Here is a 20372-nt window from a genome sequence, read left to right as displayed (position 1 = left end):
TGACAGTAAGTACCAAGATCTTTATTCTCAGACCTGATGTGCAATCTGTGACTACAGATGACATGTCACTATTTTGAGAACATCTCCATTCTTTGCAAGTCTTCAGTCACAAGGTTACACCTTATTCTCATCATAACAAGATAAATGAATCAGATTGAAAGAGGATTAAGGAGATACACTGAAGATAAAAGCAAAGGAGAACATTTTACAAGCTTAGCATCCCAGTTACCCTACAGGTTAAGTTTCAGATTTACAAGAGTAGCGACAGAACCATATAATTTCAGTGAAAAGCAACATAAGTTAGATCTTTTTTAAAAAGGGGAAGTGGGTTTAGAAATACTAGGTCAGGCAAGCATGCAAACTTCAGAGTAAAAATAATGCAAGGCCTGGTTGTCCAAACAAATATATACCTCAGGAGAAGGTGGATTTGAAGATGCTGAATAAAACCAAATAAATTAAAAGCTAAAAGGGACACTTCTCTGAATTAGCAGACAAATTCCCTTACTGTTTGAGGAAAGAGGGCAGACAGTAACTGGTGAAGCTCACATGGCTAGATTAAGGATGTACATAGATCTAATTCCCGGTGCTAATTGCAACTACATACATCTAAATACAAAGAGATAAATATCCAGAACACATTAAGCCCACCAATTTAAACAAAACATTTCAAGACAAATACACAGGGAGGGAGGAATTGATACAGCACAGCAGCAAATCTCACATATTTAAGAGATTAAATGGAAAGAAATAATCTCTCAAGATTTTTAATGCTCAGTTTTGATAAACAAAAGTTTCCATCCAATTGTTTTATTAGAGCAAAGTGTATTAGCTTAAAAAAACGTGCATTCTTCAGCTTTCTCTTATACTTTTTTGCCTATCTTTCAAAACTAAGCACTGAGTATTTTTAATATAAGTAGTGATGTTATATGTACACTTTTTAATTGCACGTTTTAAGAATAAAATAAATCCATGATATTTTGGTAACTCATAGTGTATTTATAAAATGAAAACGCTTTCTATCAAAATACACTTTTCACTGGGAAAAATAAATAAAACAGATGAATGGATCTACACAAAGTAAAAATTAACTTTGGTAGATTTCAGCATAGGACAGTCCATAACAAGCCTATTTGCCCTTACTCCCCCAGAGCTGCTCATCTTCTGACTTAAGATTTTAAAAATATTTTTAATTGAGATTATGTTGACATTTTCTCATTCCACATCATCTTCAGCCAAGCTCTGAGCACTTACAATTCTCTGAAAGAGAAAAGAAAAATTTTTTATTTTATTTAAAAAACATTTTTTTAAATTTATTCATTAGAAACACAGAGAAACAAGCCCCTCGCATGGAGCCTGATGTGGGACTCCAATACCGTACCACGGGATCATGCCCTCAGCTAAAGGCAGATTCTCAACTGCTGAACCATCCCAGGCATCCCCTCCAAAAATTAATTTTTAAAAGTCCTTTGTAAGAGACAAGAATATCCAATAGGAAAAGAGTGTCTTCAATAAATGGTGTTGAGAAAACCATACAGCTACATGCAAAAGAATGAAATGGGACCACTTCCTTACAGCATGCACAAAAATAAACTCAAAATGGATTAAAGACCTAAATGTGAGACCTGACACCATAAAACTTCTAAAAGAAAACACTGGCAATAATCTCTTGGACAAAGGCCTTAACAACCTTTTTCTATGTATGTCCCCTCAGGCAAAGAAAACAAAAGCAAAAATAAACCACTGGGACCACACAAAATAAAAAGCTTTTACATGGCAAAGTAAACCAACAAAATGAAAAGGCAACCTACTGAAGGGTATTTGTAAATTATGTATCTAATAAGGGGTTAATAGCCAAAATATATAAAGAACTACAACTAACATGGAGGAAAAAACATAATAATTCAATTTAAAACAGGCAGAAGACCTGAATACACATTTCCCCAACAGACATATGCAAAGATATTCAACACCATTAATCATCAGGGAAATGCAAATCAAAACCACAATGAGATATCACTTCACACCTCTCAGAATGCCCAGAACCAGAAAGATAACAAGTGTTGACAAGGACTGAAGAAAAAGGAACTCATCATTGCCTGGACTGTAAACTGGTACAGCCACGGTGGAAAACAGTATAAAGGTTCCTCAAAAAATTAAAAATAGAAATACCATATGGTGCAGTAATTCCACAACTGGTTATTTACCTAAAGAAAATGAAAATACTAATTTGGAAAGATGTATGCACCTCTACATCATTGCAGCATTATTTACAATAGCCAAGATAGGGAAGCAACACTATGTGTCCATCAATGGATAAATGGATAAAGAAGTGGTATACATATACAACGAACTATTATGTAGCTGTAAAAAAGAATGAGATCTTGCTACCTGCAACATGGATGGACATAGAGGACATTGTGCTAAGTGTTATTTCCTTAAGATAAAGATAAGCACCATCTGATTTCACTTTTATGTGGCATCTAAAAACCATGAAGAAAAAAAGGAGAAAGAGATTCATAAATACAAATTGGTGGTTGCCACAAGGTAAGTGGGTTACGGGGATGGGCAAAACAAGTGAAGGGGAGTGAGAGGTCCAGGAATAACTTATTCCAGTTATGTAAGGAATAAATCACAGGGATAAAAAGTACAGCACAGGGAATATATACTCTATCATGTAATACCATTGTATGGTGAGGCAGATAATGTCTGTCTGTGCCACACCTAGTAAGACCATAATGTACAGACTTGTCAACACCTGAAACTAATGTAATATTATGTGTCAACAATACGTCAATTTCAAAAAAAAAAATTTTAAGGGAAAAAAATGTCCTTTGTATTCAAAGAATCAAACCTTGCTAAAGTTTACCCACTCTAAGATTTCATCATTTAACACTGTTAGACACTGTTATCAAAGAAAATAATGACCATACTACTGCCGGTCCCATTTCAAAATCCAAGGAGGGTTAACATTATACTCTTTTACATATTAATCAATTATGTAACTAAAACCAAAAAGAATTTAAGATCTCTTTTCACTCTCATATAAACTGAGAATACTGATTAGTGCTTAACTTGTCATTCTATGCTCCCAACATTTCCCTTTTTACCCTGAAAATACTCAGTCATCATATAAGAAGGAATACAGTAATTCCAAAATTAGCATTTGAAAATATTTCCAGATAACATGAGTTAATGGAGTAAAGGAGGCCATTTTTATAAAGAGGAGTTCAGGCTTCATCCTGAACTCATCCATATTTCAAAAGACCTCACTCTCAGATCCATCTTCCAAAAGCACTATGCTATGCTGCCTTTGCAAGAGCAGATAATATTAAACTGAGAAATCTGATTTAGATAGACTAGGAATCACATTAGTACAAATAAAAAGGATTAAGACCAAATCTTTGATTTTCCAACTCTTTCCTTTAAATCTTTGGGGCCTTTATTTTCAGAAGAAAATAGTCCCTTTCCAAAATAGCTGAGTATACATCAGTTTGAAGAATCAACCAATTTTTAATCACACCAACTATGGAAATTAATACACGAATAAACTATTCCAAAAAATAGATTCATTTTGGTTCCCTGGAAAAGATTTAAAAAATGAACAGAATGCATTTTAATCAATTCTTAAGTTAGATATAGTCTTACGCAGATGTAATCAAATAGCTCCAAGCTCAAAGTCCACCTTGGCAGAAGCAGAGGCACTGGGGCCTTTAGACAAGTGAGGTCAGAGGATATCCACAATCCTTTAGGATATAATCTCAGGGTAGGCCATCTTGGCTCCTCTGCCCTCTGCGCCTGGCCACTTAACTGAACGCATGGGCTCCCAAAAGTTGATAGAAACCTAGGTTCAGTAGCTGACAGTGGACTAATTTGAAATACGAAGGCCTGAGATTTAGTACTATGAGACTTATTTCCTGACCCATACGTAGGGGCACAACAACTAGATCTTATGCCCAATCACGTCAATATTATTAGGGGAAGAAAAGTTTCAAGCACTGCTATCTCTAGTTCTACTTTGATTCCAAGATAAGTTTCATAATTTCATAATGTACACTAGACTAATTTTTCAATATCAATGTCCCTAAAATATTTAATTCTCAGATTCTACCCACTTTTATTAACATTTCAAATCCTTACCTGACTAATTGTTGGAAGCTTGGTCAGAAGCATCTGGAACACTGGTGGTGGAAGAGTTTGCTGTAACACTTGCAGCAACTGCTGTGGCTGTCCACACACAGCAATTGCATTTGTTAGATGGTCTACACCCTTCTCATATTCGCCTGAAAGATTTATGTAAAAATAACATGTGACCTGGAAAGCCTTTGCCTTTGTCAAAAATTCAACTCTAAAGCCTTCATTATATCTCTAAGTGATACTGACCAAAAATATCACACAAGTAAAACCTTGGAAGTAATCTATAATACGTATATATAACTGGATATTATTAAACCATTACTAAGAATAAATCAGATCACAAGTATTGAAAGTATCTTCAAAACACATTTAAAAAGGGGAGAAATTAAAGTGTAAAAATGTCCAATTATATTCCTACTTACAGACTTACAATATTTCTGAAACAGTGTATTAGACAGAAATTGCTAACTACAGAACCCTTCTTCTTCTTCTTCTTTTTTTTTTTTTTTTAAAGATTTTATTTATTTATTCATGAGAGACACACAGAGAGAGGCAGAGACACAGGCAGAGGGAGAAGCAGGCTCCATGCAGGGAGCCTGATATGGGACCAGATCCCGGGTCTCCAGGATCACACCCTGGGCTGAAGGCAGCACTAAACTGCTGAGCCACCTGGGCTGCCCCAGAACCCAACTTTTCTGAGAAGAACCCAAAGATTGGGAACTGAGGAGGAAAGGGGGCCCAAATTCACTTTAGACTAATCCTTATACTATTTTAAATGTTACTACATGCAAATACAAGAAAGAAAAAAACTTTTAAGTAACGCTAGTAGGAAAAACAGTCACACTAATGGAAGTGGCAAGAAGCTGGTGGCAAAAAGAGGTTAACTCTGAGTGATAGGACTTTTAAAACTTATCCTACAATGGACATATTACTTTTTTAAAAAAGATTATTTTCTGGATTGGTGAGCACATCAAGGTATTAAGAGGGTGGTGCATCCAGAGACAGTAGAAGATTCTCATGTCCTGCCCACCCATCCTCGCACACCTCATCGTATGCATCTCTTCTATCTGGCTGCTCCTGAGTCATATCCTTTATAATAAACCAGTAAACACAGTTTTCCAACCCTGAATAAGAATGTGACCTAATAAAGGAACTGAGGATGGCATGTGAAGAAGAAGAATTGCCTTGCTATAACATTTCACTTGTTGGGACGCCTGGGTAGCTCAGTGGTTGAGTGTCTGTCTTTGCCTAGGGCATGATCCCAGAGTCCCGGGATCAAGTCCCACCATCAGACTCCCTGCATGGAGCCTGCTTCTCTCTCTGACTGTGTCTCTGCCTCTCTCTCTCCTCTGTGTCTTTCATAAATAAATAAAAAATCTTAAAAAAAAATTCACTTGGGAAAATCTAAAGACTGAGATATTCAAACTGAATAAAGCAAAACTCTACAAAGCATTAAAAGATTTTATTAAAATTGGAAAATACAAAAGAATTAGGTCTTTTGCATGGGCTTGGACTTCCATGAGAGGACACAATGGCTCCACTGACTTAGAAGTTAAGATGCCACTGAATTCTCAAGCCAATGAATTTACAGGCAATATATGGGACTGCAACACTGTTGTCTGGGGATATTAATTCTGATTATTAAATGAAATCAGAGCAGCTACTGGATTGTTATATGTAAAACACAGAATCCCAAGACACCTCCTATTATTTCTAAATATACTGGAAATAGTCAATGAACCACCATAGCAACTCAATACAATTTCCTCTCTACATTGTAGACTTGAGTCCATTCACATCAATCCTGAGATGAGATCTGGTTCAGTTAACAGAATATGCTTATGGAAGACCCTAGATGGTGGAGGCCATGCCAAGCAATGAAGTTCACTGCCTAAATAACTTACACCTTTACATGGTTTATGGTTTACTTAGATGTTGACTTTCTCCCCTAATACTAACCAACCTGATTCTTCAACCTCAGGTTTGGTTGGTAGTTTCCACCAGAAGAAAGGCAACTTGGTAGAGTTAAGTAACCCTCTGGATGGTGTGGAGTTAAAGTGTAGAATATGAGCTTAGGAAAAAGAGTTAACTCTTCCCTGTCCTTCCTCCCAGCCACCATGAGTTACTGTGCATTGCGGCCATCTGTTGACTTAAGCTGTTAGCTTCAGTTTGAGAAGGACAGTAATACAGTCTATAAAATGAGCTCTATGAGGATTTAAGTGCTTTACTATTACCCTATGATTAAATCTCAGGTTTTTCTTATTGTAATGAGGTAAAAAAGCCAAAATTACTTTCTAGTAAGACATTTCCATTTTTATTTGTAAATATTATCAGCCTACTATGCCATCCAAATGAAGATAATTATTTCCTAAAGAAAAAAACAAAAAACGCATAGAAATTACTAGGAAGGAGGAGACAAAACAAAAAATAACATGTCACCACCACTTCAAACCTTTAATTCTTTCCATAAAAACAAAACAAAAAAATCACAAATGACATTCATGATACTAAGTCTGTGATACAGCAATGAGCATAAGAAAAACCATTTTTATCAACGATAGCAAATACTTCGAAGCTATTTTTCTAATAAAAGCTAATTTGAGGGCACCTGGGTAGCACAGTTGGTTAAGCATCAGATTTGATTTCAGCTGAGGTGATGATCTTAAAGAATCCTTAAAGAATGGAGCTAAACAGCTCTGCACTGGGGCATGGAGCCTGCTTAAGATTCTATCTCTGCCCCTCCTCCCTATCCCCAGGCAGAAAGTCTATCTCAATAAATATTTTAAAAATAAATAAATAAAAGCTAATTTGACACTAAAAATTTACAAATACATTTAAGACTCTACCGATTCTAGTTCTCCAATTGGCCTGTTTGATCATTTTAACTTCGTAATAGTAATGTTTTAAAGAAATAATCCTTAGTCCTTAATTGAATACATAAAGCACAAAAGCTTAAACTCTAGATCAGATTCGTATCACTGACTGAAATCAAGCACCATAAACTCACTGTATGGCTCTGACAGGTAAATTAACCTTCTCTGGGATTTACATTAGCCACTCTTTCCAATAAATAAATATTGGAAAAGACCTGAAGATTACATGAAGAAGTTGAGGAAGCATATTCAGTTACTATTTACATATTACGACTATATTCTCTGAACTGCTTAAAAAAAAAAAAACAACACAACCCTCATTTGTAAAGATTACTCATAGTATCTGTATCATATAGCAAATAAACTTCAAACTCACTCAAAACATTATGGACAATGATGATCCATGAGAAGTATTTTTCTAGAGCCAGTCTTTTTAGTTTTTTTAGAGAGTGAGAGAATGAGAGAGAGACAGCACGCAAGCGTGGGAGACCGCATGAGCCAGGGCAGGGGACAGGGAGAATCCCAAGCAGAGACCACATGGGGCTCAATCTCAGAACCCCAAGATCACGACCTGAGCTGAAATCAAGAGTGAGACACTTAACTGGTAGAGCCACCCAGGAACCCCTAGAACCAGCCTTAAATAAAATAATCCTCCCATTACTAAATGACTTGTCTTGAAATACTTAGAAAACCTTTTTTAAAAGCTGCTACATGGGACACTTGGGTGGCTCAGCAGTTGAGCGTCTGCCTTTGGCTCAGGGCATGACCCCGGGTCCAGGGATCGAGTCCCATAGCGGGCTCCCTACAGGGAGCCTGCTTCTCCCTCTGCCTTTCTCTCTCTCTCTCTCTCTCATGAATAAATAAATAAAATATTTAAGAAATAAAAATAAAAGCTCCACTACACACACACACACACACACACAAAAAAAAAAAAATCCCATTATCACTATAAATTTATATTAGTGTGAAAAATTCTAATTTCTTAGTCTTTTAATGAATATTACCTTGGGCTAACAACTCTTCACCAAGCTGTATTTCTTCAAGGAAGAATTTCTGAACCGCTTCAGCATCTTTAAGGTCAGGTAACTGTTTGGAAATAGAATAATAAATAATATCAAAATCATGCTGGGGATATAATCAATACACAGAAAATCATGACACTAAAAACAAAACAACAAAAACTGAGTAACTCATAAAAAACGATAAAAAGAAATTTACTCTTTAATACTTACAAGCATTAATTTATAATCTACATTTAAATGAATACAAGAAAAAAATACTTAATGATCAAACTGATACTAGAACAGTTCTCAGAAAGCTGTGCATCAAACCTAAAGTAAAAAATGGAGTACAACGATCTCTATCGTAAAATATGCATACTTACATTAATGTGATTGTTGTTATTACAGATTTTTATATAACTAGAGTCAACTGTTTTTCTGATCCAACATTATTTTTATTTATTTATTTTTTAAAGATTTTATTTATTCATTCATGAGAGAGAGAGAGAGAGAGAGAGAGAGGCAGAGACACACAGGCAAAGGGAGAAGCAGGCTCCATGCAGGGAGCCTGACATGGGACTCCATCCTGGGTCTCCAGTATCATGCCCTGGGCTGAAGGCAGCGCTAAACCGCTGAGCCACTGGGGCTGCCCTCCAGCATTATTCTGAATAGATTTTACATGTATCTACAGGATTATTTTAAATGGTAATAGAATATTCCATTGAAGGAATATAGGATTGCTTAATCATGATGTAGTTGTTGCACATTTGAGCTAATTCTCATTTCTTTGCTATTACAAACTGCTACAAAAAGCAGCTACTACAAAGCAGCTTTATGTAAATAAGTTCCCATTCCTGTGTCCCTGTTTTGTAGTTTGTTACATATTACCAGCTATGGTAATCAGCTTTATGACTTATCATTAAAAAAACATAAACCTACTTATTAAAAAGTCCTATTTTATTTAAAAAACCTAGACTTCTATTAGTGGAAGTTTTTGGTTTCTGACTAATATTATACCAATACAGATGAAAAACTTAAATTTCTCAAAGTAGAGGCATCTTTCATCAACTATCTCAGCCTAGGTTTTGATTATGCCTGTATCTAAAAATACATACTGATGTATATGTCTTTATCTACCTTAGGTTGTCCTTAGAAAGAAAAGGCTAATGAAACATTAAGAACATACTACATAGTTCAGAAAGGTAGTTGGACATAATGGGACAAAGTGGTTGCTTCCCAGTTTCACTTCACTATTATCATGTCCAGTTACTTAGCTGTGTTGATTTCTTATTTCAAAATAATAAAATATAACATTTTCTGATTTAATTTTTCTTAGCCTCAACTTTCTTTAAAAAGAATCATCACTGATCCTGTAGTCCAAGTCCTGGGAATCCAACAATGGAACGGATTTCAATGAAAAAGAAAAACATTTTTTTAATCAAGCAGAGAAACCTATGTAGTCATTAAAAATAATTATGGGGCAGCCCGGGTGGCGCAGCGGTTTAGCGCCGCCTGCAGCCCAGGGTGTGATCCTGGAGACCTGGGATCGAGTCCCACGTCAGGCTCCCTGCATGGAGCCTGCTTCTCCTTCTGCCTGTGTCTCTGCCTCTCTCTCTCCGTATCTCATGAATAAATAAATAAATAAATAAAATCTTTAAAAAAAATAATTATGAACACAGGATCTATGAAAAGAAAAAAAAAGATTTTTAAAAGATTTTTATTTATTCATGAGACACAAGCAGAGGGAGAAGTGGGCTCCATGCAGGGAGCCCAGTATGGGGCTTGATCTCGGGACCGTGGGATCACACCCTGAGCCAAAGGCAGACACCCAACTGCTGAGCCACCCAGGCATCCCCCCAAAAGGATTTTTATCTGCATGTACCTATTACATCAAGGTTAAATTTGCCATGTGTTAGGATTCTGGATCAGTAGTATGAATAATCTGGTGTAACTTTTGAAGCAAATAGTATGTGGTTCTTTTAAAGGAAGCTGAAGGGAGGAAAATTAAATCATTATTATTATTTTTTTAAAGATTTTATTTATTCATGAGAGAGAGAGAGAGACATAGAGGCAGAGACACAGGCAGAGGGAAAAGCAGGCTCCATGCTCTCTGCCCAACTTGGGACTCGATCCCAGGCCTCCAGGATCACACCCTGGGCTGAAGGCGGCACTAAACCGCTGAGCCACCAGGGCTGCCAGGAAAATTAAATTAATAAATGTTTACTGTATTACTTTGAAGCAGCTGAGTGAGAAAGCTTGAACTGTCTTCTAGAGACTATCATCTTATTTCCCCTAAAGTAACACTCATGTAGTAAGTAAGTTGTCTTGCTGTTTGGGCCAACAAGGGGGAAATAATGATAGACCAAACAATCTGCAGTTGAACTGAGTTAACTATTCCGAAAAACAACAAATTATACCTTAAAATAGAAAAATCAGTGTCTGGTATCAATCAGCTTTGTCGAAATACCTTTGATGTAATTTGTAAAATTATTCTTTCTATAAAATATATAATATAAAAAAAAAAAAAAAAAAACAGATTACCTTGCAAAGTCCAGCTCTCTCCTTAGCAAGCTTCTGCTTCTTTCTTCCTGCAAGAAATGGAGTATTTTCATTTTACCATTATTAAAATGGGAATTAAAAGAAATCAAACGGTGGCAGTTATTCATTCTATTGCAAAACAATGCTGAGTAGGGCTCTCTTACTTCCTTAGTCTCCTGAATTCTCAGGGTCAGGGTTCTGATCAATGAGCTGTACATGGACAATATGACATTTCTGGGCAAGAGCTTTTACCTTCCCTTTGGGGCACCAAGATCAGCAATTTTCAAGATGGAGACGATTCCAACAGCTGATTAACTGCCACAAGCAGAGCAAGCCCCGCTCCACAGGGAAACGTAAAACACAAGCAAAGAAGCCATTGCCGTGAGAAACTTTTATTACTGAAATATAAATAACAGATTCAATCTTTCCTGAATGTTGAAAGCTATCTGACATTCCTAAACCAGGTAATGAGAAGGTAGGAGGACAGTGTTCAGAAATGCACTGCAAGATTCTTGACTCCTGCTGGCTGACGAAAAGAAAAAACTTCTGCCTACACTCTTGCTCAATTTTTGGTCTTTTGATTTGGAAAAAAACTACGTATCTCCAAAGTAAGTGACATTAAAAATTTTAAAACCCTTAAGCCAAATCAGTAAAAGACCCTAACAGTATCTTAAGTTGCTATTTAATGGGACCCCCGGTTGGCCTCAGTTAAGCGTCTGACTCTCGGTTTCTGGCTCAGGTCATGATCTCAGGATTGTGGGATGGCCCAAGTCAGGCTATGCACTCAGGACAATACAACTGTCCCTCTTAGTTCACCTCTGCTCCAAGCCCCCACTTGCATTCACGCGTGCTCTCAAAATCTTTTAAAAATGTTTTCAAAGGGGGCAGCCCGGGTGGCTCAGCAGTTTAGTGCCACCTTCAGCCAGGGTGTGATCCTGGAGACCTGGGATCAAGTCCCAGGTCGGGCTCCCTGCATGGAGCCTGCTTCTCCCTCTGCCTGTGCCTCTGCCTTCCCCCCTCTCTCTCAATAAATAAATCTTAAAAAAATAAAATCTTAAAAATTTTTTTTCAAAGAAAAAAAAATTGCTATCTAATAATATGCTCCATGTGAAAGGGTGTTAGCACAGGGGAAGCAGGAACATCGTTTATATCCCAGCTCTTAGTGTCAGTGAGACCCTGGGCAGGTTACGGTAACTTGTCCCTCACTTTCCTCATATGTAAAACTGGCCCGAGAATGGTACATGCTTCAGAGTTGTTGTGAAAATGAAATTAGTTCATCCATGTATTTTTTAATATGGTCTAGTTTACAATGTGCCATATGAGGAGTCAATAATGGTCTCAAGTAAGCATCTGGTATTGAGATAGTTCACTACCAGCAACTCAGCTGAAGTTGTGCTATGCTAAATACCTACAGTAAGTTTCCCTAGTCACAGTGATGTGGAGATTGTGGCACAGCTAAGAAAGGTTAAGGCTCTAATACTTACTACCTCTGCGACTTTAGCAAATCTCTTAAACTCTCTAAAAATAAGGCATGTTTAACTTTACTGTGAGGAACAAAAGCTTCAGAAAACAAGGGCAGCCCTGGTAGCTCAGTGGTTTAGTGCCACCTTCGGCCCGGGGCATGATCCTGGAGACCCAGGATCGAGTCCCACGTCGGGCTCCCTGCACGGAGCCTGCTTCTCTGCCTCTTTCTCTGTGTCTCTCATGAGTAAATAAAAAAATCTTAAAAAAAAAAAAAAAAGAAAACAAGCAAATGTCCACTGAAAACCTTAATGTATTCTACAAATCCAAGTCTCAATATATGACTAAAGAGACAGTGACCTGTCCACCTAACTGCAGGGAGAGGAGTTAATTTATTGTGGTCCAGGAAACTTTTCTCTTCTACCCTAACAAACTGGGTTTAACCACACCAGTACCTCTTGCCAACTCGAACCCCGAAAACTTCTAAAGTGCTACCACTCTAAGGATTAAATTCTAGCTGCTTCAACAAAGAAATATACATTAAATAGGCTGATCTTATATGTAATTTTGAAGACTGCCTATTTTTCTAACAAACTACCTTTCATGGGTGTTCATCTTCAGGGAACTAACTGTGGGGACACAGAACACATAATATTCTATCTTCAATTTGCTTAAGGGTATCCTTAGGCACAGAATAATGCTACTATACTATATTAATTACTAAATATCACTACTGCTACACAGAAGCAGCAGACCTGAAGGCAAAGGAACAATGAGAAGTTGAGGGTAAGTACTCAGCAAGTTTTAGATGCCACGTGCCAGACACTATTCTAAAGGCTATTAATTTGCTTGCTTGATCCTCACAGTAACACTCAAACAAGTACTACTATGAGCTCCATTTTACAGATGAGAACGTTTACCAAGGTCGTAACTATTAAGCAGGGAGAGGGACAATTCAAAGCCAAGCAGATGAACTTCAGAACACGTGTCCTCAAACATTATTCTGTATCGCCTCCATATGCTAGAGGGAAGCTGTAACAATGCTGACCGACAATACGACTCCATCTTTGGCCTTCCATCTTGTTCACATGTGCACTGGCTGACCTCTCTGGAGACTTTGTGTTCCTGGTCCCTTGGAGTTTCATGTACATACCCTAGAAAGGCCCAAGGCCACAATGGGGCAGTCTTTCTTTGGCCTTCCATGAATCTGTGAGAGAGAACACAGCATTTCTTCTTCCTGACACAGGCAGTGCCACAATATCTAATGAAAGGTTAGCTGTCATTTGGGTGCATGCAAATCCTCTGAGGTGTGGGCGAACCTTTTAATCTTGCAACAATGCCATTTCTGTTAATGCCCTCACTCTATAAAATCTGTGGACTTAGGTCTGGACTTTGTGGAGAGCAACTGTGCAGCCGGATTGTCATCTGCCCACCCCTCCCCTTGCAAAATAAGCTGCAAAAACCTGTAAAGTGTATGGAGTCATCAGCTTCATTTTTCAGCCACAAAGTATCTTCTCAGTTTGGGAGATACTTTATTATCCTTCCACTACCTTCTATCCCTTCTTCTTCTTCTTTTTTTTTTTTTTTTTTTTAAGATTTTACTTATTTACTCATGAGAGAGACAGAGAGAAGGGGAGGGGGCAGAGACACAGGCAGAGGGAGAAGCAGGCTCCATGCAGAGAGCCCAATGCAGGACACGAACCCAGGACTCCAGGATCACACCCTGGGCTGAAGGCAGATGCTAAACCACTGAGCCACCCAGGGGTCCCTCCTTCTATCCCTTCTAACAGAAGTGAACACATTCCCATAAAAAGAAAAGGGACCTCCAAAATGAACATGGCAAGTTAGTGGAATAAACAGAATTTGCTAAGCCAGATTTCTGGAAAATGACAAAAATAATAATGAAACCCACTAGAGAGAAACTTAGTTTCCATTACTATCAATCTTACAATTTTTTTTTTTAATTCAGTGGAGAGTGATTGTGTTTGAATGTCTGACTGATACCAATACCAAATTTAAGACTGATTAGTTGCTTTAATTTCTAGCATAAGATTAAATTTCTAGCTTTAGTTTCATAAAACAATTTACTTGTTATTTTATCAGTATATTATACTATCCCTGTAATAAGGGAAGAATACTAATAGACTGAAAAACCATGGAATTACACATTCAATGAGTAAAATCAAGCCTTGACTCAGTTATTACCTAGAAATTAATCCCAAGTGCTACTATATAAACCTAACAAGTTAAAACAGATCTTGTCTACTTTCAAACATACACATAAAACATGAACTTACAGATTGCAGAATCACTCTGAATAAAAATTTTACTTCCTAAAGAAAGTATCAACAAATAATTATATTTATAAACATTCTTTCACATCCATTTATTACCACATGCCAGGGACTGTACTAAAGTCCCTACATACTAGAACATTTCACAAAAGAGGGAAATGAAAGTTTTAGTCGCTTGCCCAAGGTTACTCATCATTCAAGGCTGACCACTGAAATCATTAGGCCACTAACTCCAGGAAAAAAAAAAAAAATTATGGACTGAAGATGATGGAAAAGGGACTTTGAAAATAATCTCCCAATTTGTCTAAAATGACAGCTCTTACGGTTTCCTCAACCAAAAATTAGTTTTCTCAAGGTTTCTAATGACCAGATTACAGTGTTTCCAGAGGAAGAAAAGCTTAATCCATTCTTTACTAAGCTCTGTAGCCAAACCACCACCACCATCCCTCCAACTAATATTGAAACTACCCGAAAATGATCTAAATTTCTAGCTATGCTTAGAGCCAGCATTTCTGGAAGGGCTTTCTCTTGTCGGCAATGATGGTGAGTGCTTCACACAGCGTCTTCACAAAAACAACCAGAGGCAGGGGACATTACCCGATTTTACCAGCTATGAAAATCAAGATTGGGATCCCTGGGTGGCGCAGCGGTTTGGCGCCTGCCTTTGGCCCAGGGCGCAATCCTGGAGACCCGGGATCGAGTCCCACATCGGGCTCCCGGTGCATGGAGCCTGCTTTTCCCTCTGCCTATGTCTCTGCCTCTCTCTCTCTGTCTGTGACTATCATAAAAAAAAAAAAAAGAAAAAAAAAGAAAATCAAGATTAAGCAAGTTTAAAATTACACAGCTGATCTATGACTAACCCAAGCCTGGAAAAATGAGTGTCTGAATCCAAAATGGCTTTCCTTCCATTAATCTATCTAACTGTAAATAAGATAAATTCTCTGTATCCCTTCCCTCCTAAAACATATGACAGCTAGAATTAGATGTCATGTTCTAGATGATTTAAGATCATCTTATGCCCCCAAGAGGGTAGGTCACTAGCCACGTGGGGCTTCTGAACACTTGAAATATCTTACTAGAGCTTAATTAAATGAGGATAATCACACCTTCATACCTTCTGGGCTTTAATACCTTACGTATCAATCTTATTTTTAAGATTCATTTATTTTAGAGAAAGTACACAAGTGTGGGGAGGGGCAGGGGGCAAAGGAGGGCAGGGAGGTAGACTCCGCGCTCGAGAGGGAACTCACGACCCTGAGACCATGACCTGAGCTGGAACCAACAGCTGGATGCTAAACCCGCTGACCCACCCCGGTGCCCCTCAATTTTAATTTTAGAGATTATTTTGACTGAGCAACCTAGATAAGTCATAAAAATATTTCTTATCCAACAAATTTACTCTTCCACTGTTGCTAATACGGAGGCCTTCGAAATGTAAAGACCACGAAGGTCTTGGTGACACGATTTCCCTCATGAAAACTCGCTTAAAAGATGTCGCAGGTATGAAATAAGACTGAACCACATGGGAAGCGCAGCCCTTTGGACTCCCCTGCAATTTCTATAGCATTCACTCATATCTTGGAAGCCTTTTTAGGGAAGCTACCAAGAGGGTTTAAGAATGCGGCAACGATACCGTTGATGTACGGATCCGGTGTCGGGCACCGATTCGCAAAATACAAAACACACGACTCTCGAGTTACATAGAGCGGTTCAAAGGAGAGAGTCCCCCCACCCCCCCGAATGACACAATCGACCGTGCATTCCGACGGCAAGCGGTCGGGGAACACAAAATGGGAAAAAGCGTCGGTCCAAAATGGAGGGACCCGTGCAGGTCGCCGGGGGCGGGCCAGGGGCCAGGGGCGGCGGCGGCGGCGGGCGGGCGCTGCGGCCCGGGGCAGAGGACCCACTCACGTTCTCGAAGCCTGTTCTTGAAGTTGGGGTCACTCCGCCTCTTACGGTCGAAGTAGATGCAGTACCCGATGAAAAGAGCCCCGCAGACACCGGCGGCGATGGCGCTGTTCCGGCCCACCATCTTCCCTCCACCCAGGAGCAGGGCGAGCGCGGCGGCGGCGGGGCCCGCGGAGCAGCAGTTGGCGCGACCCCTCGGCGCGGACCACGCCGCTACGACCTGACGCTCGCCGCGAAGGGCGCGGAAAGGCCGAGCGCACGCACTTCCGGGCCCAGCAGCGCGAGGCCCTGCGCGAGTCCGCGGCGGTGCCTGAGCCGCGGTGGTGCCTGAGCCGCGGCGGTGCCTGAGCCGCGGCGCCCGCGCCGTCTCTGCGCCTGCGCGGGGGCCTACGCGCGGTCGCCCAGCGCCTCCGGGCCGGGCGTGCGTCGCTGTCGGGGTTTGCTGGTGGCCTCGCGCTGCTGTTAGAGCCGCTGAGAGTGACGTAGCAAGGTGGCGCGTGGCTGCGCGGCACGCACTCAGGACTCTGCAGCTGACACGCGTGCTTGTTCAGACAAAGGTGGAAGGGGCTGACGACAGATGCTTCGTCTTACTCTTCTATAAACGAGGCAACCTGCGGCTCTTTTGATTAGGACAGAATTTGCTTTTCAAGTTCACTCACATCCGCTGTGCAGCAAGCAACATAATCTAGTGATTCGGTGTCAAAAGAACATTGCAGTATACTCTCAGGAAGGGAGGAAGAAAATGAAGCTGGACACTTCCTGGAAAAATAACGGAGAAAGGAGATTGAAAAAAATTGAAAACATGAGTCGTCTTACAGTCACTGGCAACATGGTTGTTTAAGACAAAACCTTGACCAGAAAGCATAGAAAACCGGTAAATTGAGAGGGGTGGGCACCTGGGTGGCTAAGGGGCTAAGCATCCGCCTGTGGCTCAGATCGTGATCCCATGGTTGTGGGATCGAGTCCCACACGGGGTTCCCTGCCCAGTGGGGAGCCTGCTTCTTTCCCTCTGCACCCCCACCCCGTCTCTCATAAACTAATAAAATCCTTACAAACATAGAGAGGGGTAAGAGAAGGCATATACAGGGTTGTGTAATAAACGTGAGGGATCTTTTGAACCCTTGAAGTGACAGCAATGCTCTTACCTTGAGCCCTTGACAAGACTATGCTGAGAAGCCTCCTGATGGGGCTGGCCAGGCCAGAGGGATCAACCATGTGGTTAGAGGGTTGGGGCTTTGATCCAGGTGACATCCCTGGGGAGGGCAAGGGATTGATTACAGGGGAGGAAGCTGGAGATTGAGTTGAACTTCATGGCCCATGGCTGACATAATGAGACCAAATAAAAACTCAAGACCCAGAAGCAGCTGAGCCTCCTAGGTTGGCAATACTCTATGTGATAATACACCAGTGTGCCCTGTGCTAGGTAGGAGGGTGAAGTTTTTTGGACTCCATTGGGAGGGGACGACAAAACCTTCCCAGACTTCTCCATGTCTTTCCCTGTGACTGGTTTGTACTTCTTTTGCTATAATAAAATTGTAATTTTAAAGTATAACACGTTCCTGGGGCACCTGACTGGCTCAGCCAGAGGAACATGAGACTCTTGATCTCCTAATTGTGAGGTCCAGCCCCATGTTGGGTGAAGAGCTTACTTAAATAAAACTTAAAAAAAACAAAAACAAAAAAAGTGTAACATGTTCCTGAATGAAGTCCTTATAGCTAAATTGAACCTGAAGGGGTAGTGGAAACTCCCAAACTAGTAGCCAGCTGGTCATAAAGTGACCTGGAGGACCCCCCCGCCTCCCAGCCAAATTTTTGTCTGGTGTCTGAAGGCAATCTTGTAGAAAACTGTGCTCTTAACCTATGAAGCAGACTTCATAACTCTGGATAGTTGGTATCAGAAGTTATTGCAAGGGTACTTATAGGAACATTTAGCTGGAGGCCCTAACCTAGGCCAGGAAAGCCCTCATGCTTAAGTGACGATGAACTTGAGACCCTATGGAAGACTGGAAATTGGACCAAAGGTATGCATTGCCTGGACTGGGGTGGAGGATGGGGAATGGTGTGCATTATGTACCAAAGCAAAGCAAACAATTGAGATTTACACAGAAGAGAGTAACACAAAAAGCTTTCCCTTATGCACTGCACGCATACATTCTGATTTTTCTGTTCCAAAACGCTGTCAGTCTCAGCTGTTAGAGGTATACCCTGAGCCTCAGGTATGTTGAAACAGAAGACTTATCCAAGGCCACACAGATGACATGAGGACTAGCACTCCAGCCTCTTGAAAACAGACTATATGGCCATTAGATTATGACTCCTGAATGAACGAAGAACTATCCCTGTATTGTGCATAGTAAGTAAACCTGAGGTAAATGTTCAGGTCAGACCTATGACATAAAGTAGACCAGGTAGTATGTTTATAGAAAGCATAGTTAGAGCAACATCGCCCTTTTGTCCCTTAAGCACTCTACATTTTAAAACACCTGTTGTAAAACACGAGCACAGAAGAATCCTGAAACAGAAACAGCCTGGAATCCCCTATGCACTTGTGAGTCAAATCCTTACTGGGTTGTAGAATACCCTCAGTGGATCATAACTAGTGTTTGTTATTAATAAAATAGGATTTAAAATATCAGGAAGTGGGGCATCTGGCTTTTGGTTTTGGCTGAGGTCCTGGATCAGGCTCCCCGGTCAGTGCAGAGTCTTCTTGAGATTGCTCTTCCTTTCCTTCTGCCACTCCCTCTGCTCACACTGTCTCTCTCTCTCTCTCAAATCAATAAATCTTTAAAAACATACACAGATCAGAAAACAACATGTGTAGTAAGGACAAGTACTGTCATGTGCAACTTTCATGTCAGTTAAATATATCCATGTTTGTACTGGTTGCAAAGTAAAGTTAAAGCTACTACAACAGATCATAATCAAAAACAATGATAATGCTGCTCTAGTCCATGCCCCTTACTTCACCAATCAAGATATTTAGATGAAGAGGTTGAGAGGCTGGTCCCACGTTATGCATACACAGCCCCAGAGCTTGATCAAGAACCAGATGCCCGGGCAGCCCTGGTGGCGCAGCGGTTTAGTGCCGCCTGCAGCCCAGGGTGTGATCCTGGAGACCTGGGATCGAGTCCCACGTTGGGCTCCCTGCATGGAGCCTGCTTCTCCCTCTGCCTGTGTCTCTGCCTCTTTCTCTCTCTCTCTGCGTCTCTCATGAATAAATAAGATCTTTAAAAATAAAATAAAAATAAATAAATAAAGCCCTTACATGAACCATTAAAAAAAAAAAAAAAAGAACCAGATGCCCCTATGCTCCTGTCCAGGGCTCTTTACATAAAAACCTAGAGACCAAAAGGAGCACTCTACGTTAAAGACTAAAATTATACAAACTTATATGTACACTGTAAATTATACATAATATAATGTACACCAATATATACACTATAAGATACAAGAAGATTATACACCATATAGTCTTTACCTACAGTGATAGTCTATAAAGTCTATAGGCAATGTATCTTTATGTAAGTTTAACTGAAACATATGGAAAAATGCTTAGGATTATCAAGTAGTATTTACTGAACCATACTTATGAAAAACTAGATGCTAAGATGATGCTAAACATGAAATATCTACTCTCTGGATACGGGAAAATAAGAGCTCTAATTTCTACAAATTATATTTTAACCTAGTAGGTTTTCCTGGTGCTATGCCCAAAAGGCAGGATTTTAAAAATAATCCATAATGGGGCACCTGGGTGGCTCAGTTAAGCATCTACCTTCAGCTCAGGTCATGATCACAGGGTCCTGGGATCGAGCTCCACATCAGGCTCTCTGCTCAGTGGGAAGCCTGCTTCTCCCTCACCCTCTCCCTGCTCCTCCCGCAGCTTGTACTCTGTCAAATAAATAAAAAATCTTACGGATGCCTGGGTGGCTCAGTGGTTAAGTACCTGCCTTTGGCCCAGAGTGTGATCCCGGAGTCCCAAGATTGAGTCCCACATCCGGCTCCCTGCATGGAGCCTGCTTCTCTTTGCCTATGTCTCTGTCCCTCTCTCTCTCTCTGTGTCTCTCGTGAATAAATAAAAATCTTAAAAAAAAAATCTTAAAGTAAAATAATCAGTAATAACTCACTGTTTCTCAATCCCCTCACCTACCTAAGTGATACAC

At 40.0% G+C, this 20372-nt stretch overlaps 1 protein-coding gene, 1 long non-coding RNA gene and 1 other non-coding gene across 3 annotated transcripts; all 3 read right to left on the bottom strand.

The window, feature by feature from the left end:
• TOMM20 (translocase of outer mitochondrial membrane 20) lies at nucleotides 1–16463 on the bottom strand. The gene is made up of 5 exons (XM_077894453.1): nucleotides 16213–16463; nucleotides 10550–10596; nucleotides 8012–8093; nucleotides 4138–4280; nucleotides 1–1257 (listed from the first exon to the last, which is right to left on the bottom strand). The coding sequence occupies exons 1-5, from the start codon at nucleotides 16331–16333 to the stop codon at nucleotides 1213–1215; spliced, it is 438 nt and encodes a 145-aa protein (XP_077750579.1). The 5' UTR covers nucleotides 16334–16463; the 3' UTR covers nucleotides 1–1212.
• LOC144312101 (uncharacterized) lies at nucleotides 13055–16024 on the bottom strand. Its single transcript, XR_013377535.1, has 2 exons — nucleotides 13471–16024; nucleotides 13055–13214 (listed from the first exon to the last, which is right to left on the bottom strand). It is a non-coding gene; the product is annotated as an uncharacterized LOC144312101 (long non-coding RNA).
• On the bottom strand, nucleotides 15791–15925 carry LOC144313190 (small nucleolar RNA SNORA14). The gene has a single exon (XR_013378913.1). It is a non-coding gene; the product is annotated as a small nucleolar RNA SNORA14 (small nucleolar RNA).
• Nucleotides 16464–20372: the final 3909 nt, after the last annotated feature.

This window comes from Canis aureus, chromosome 4 (genome assembly GCF_053574225.1).
Source record: "Canis aureus isolate CA01 chromosome 4, VMU_Caureus_v.1.0, whole genome shotgun sequence".
NCBI lineage: Eukaryota > Metazoa > Chordata > Mammalia > Carnivora > Canidae > Canis > Canis aureus.
The sequence above is the reverse complement of the archived record's forward strand: the minus strand, read 5'-3'. Positions and strand labels throughout refer to the sequence as shown.

Coding starts and splice junctions, on each gene's coding strand:
- TOMM20 (XM_077894453.1), bottom strand. CDS start 16,333: ATGGTGGGCCGGAACAGCGCCATCGCCGCCGGTGTCTGCGGGGCTCTT. Junction 8,094..10,549: donor AGAGAGCTGGACTTTGCAAG/GTAATCTGTTTT, acceptor ATTTCCAAACAG/TTACCTGACCTTAAAGATGC. Junction 1,258..4,137: donor AGCTTCCAACAATTAGTCAG/GTAAGGATTTGA, acceptor TTTCTCTTTCAG/AGAATTGTAAGTGCTCAGAG.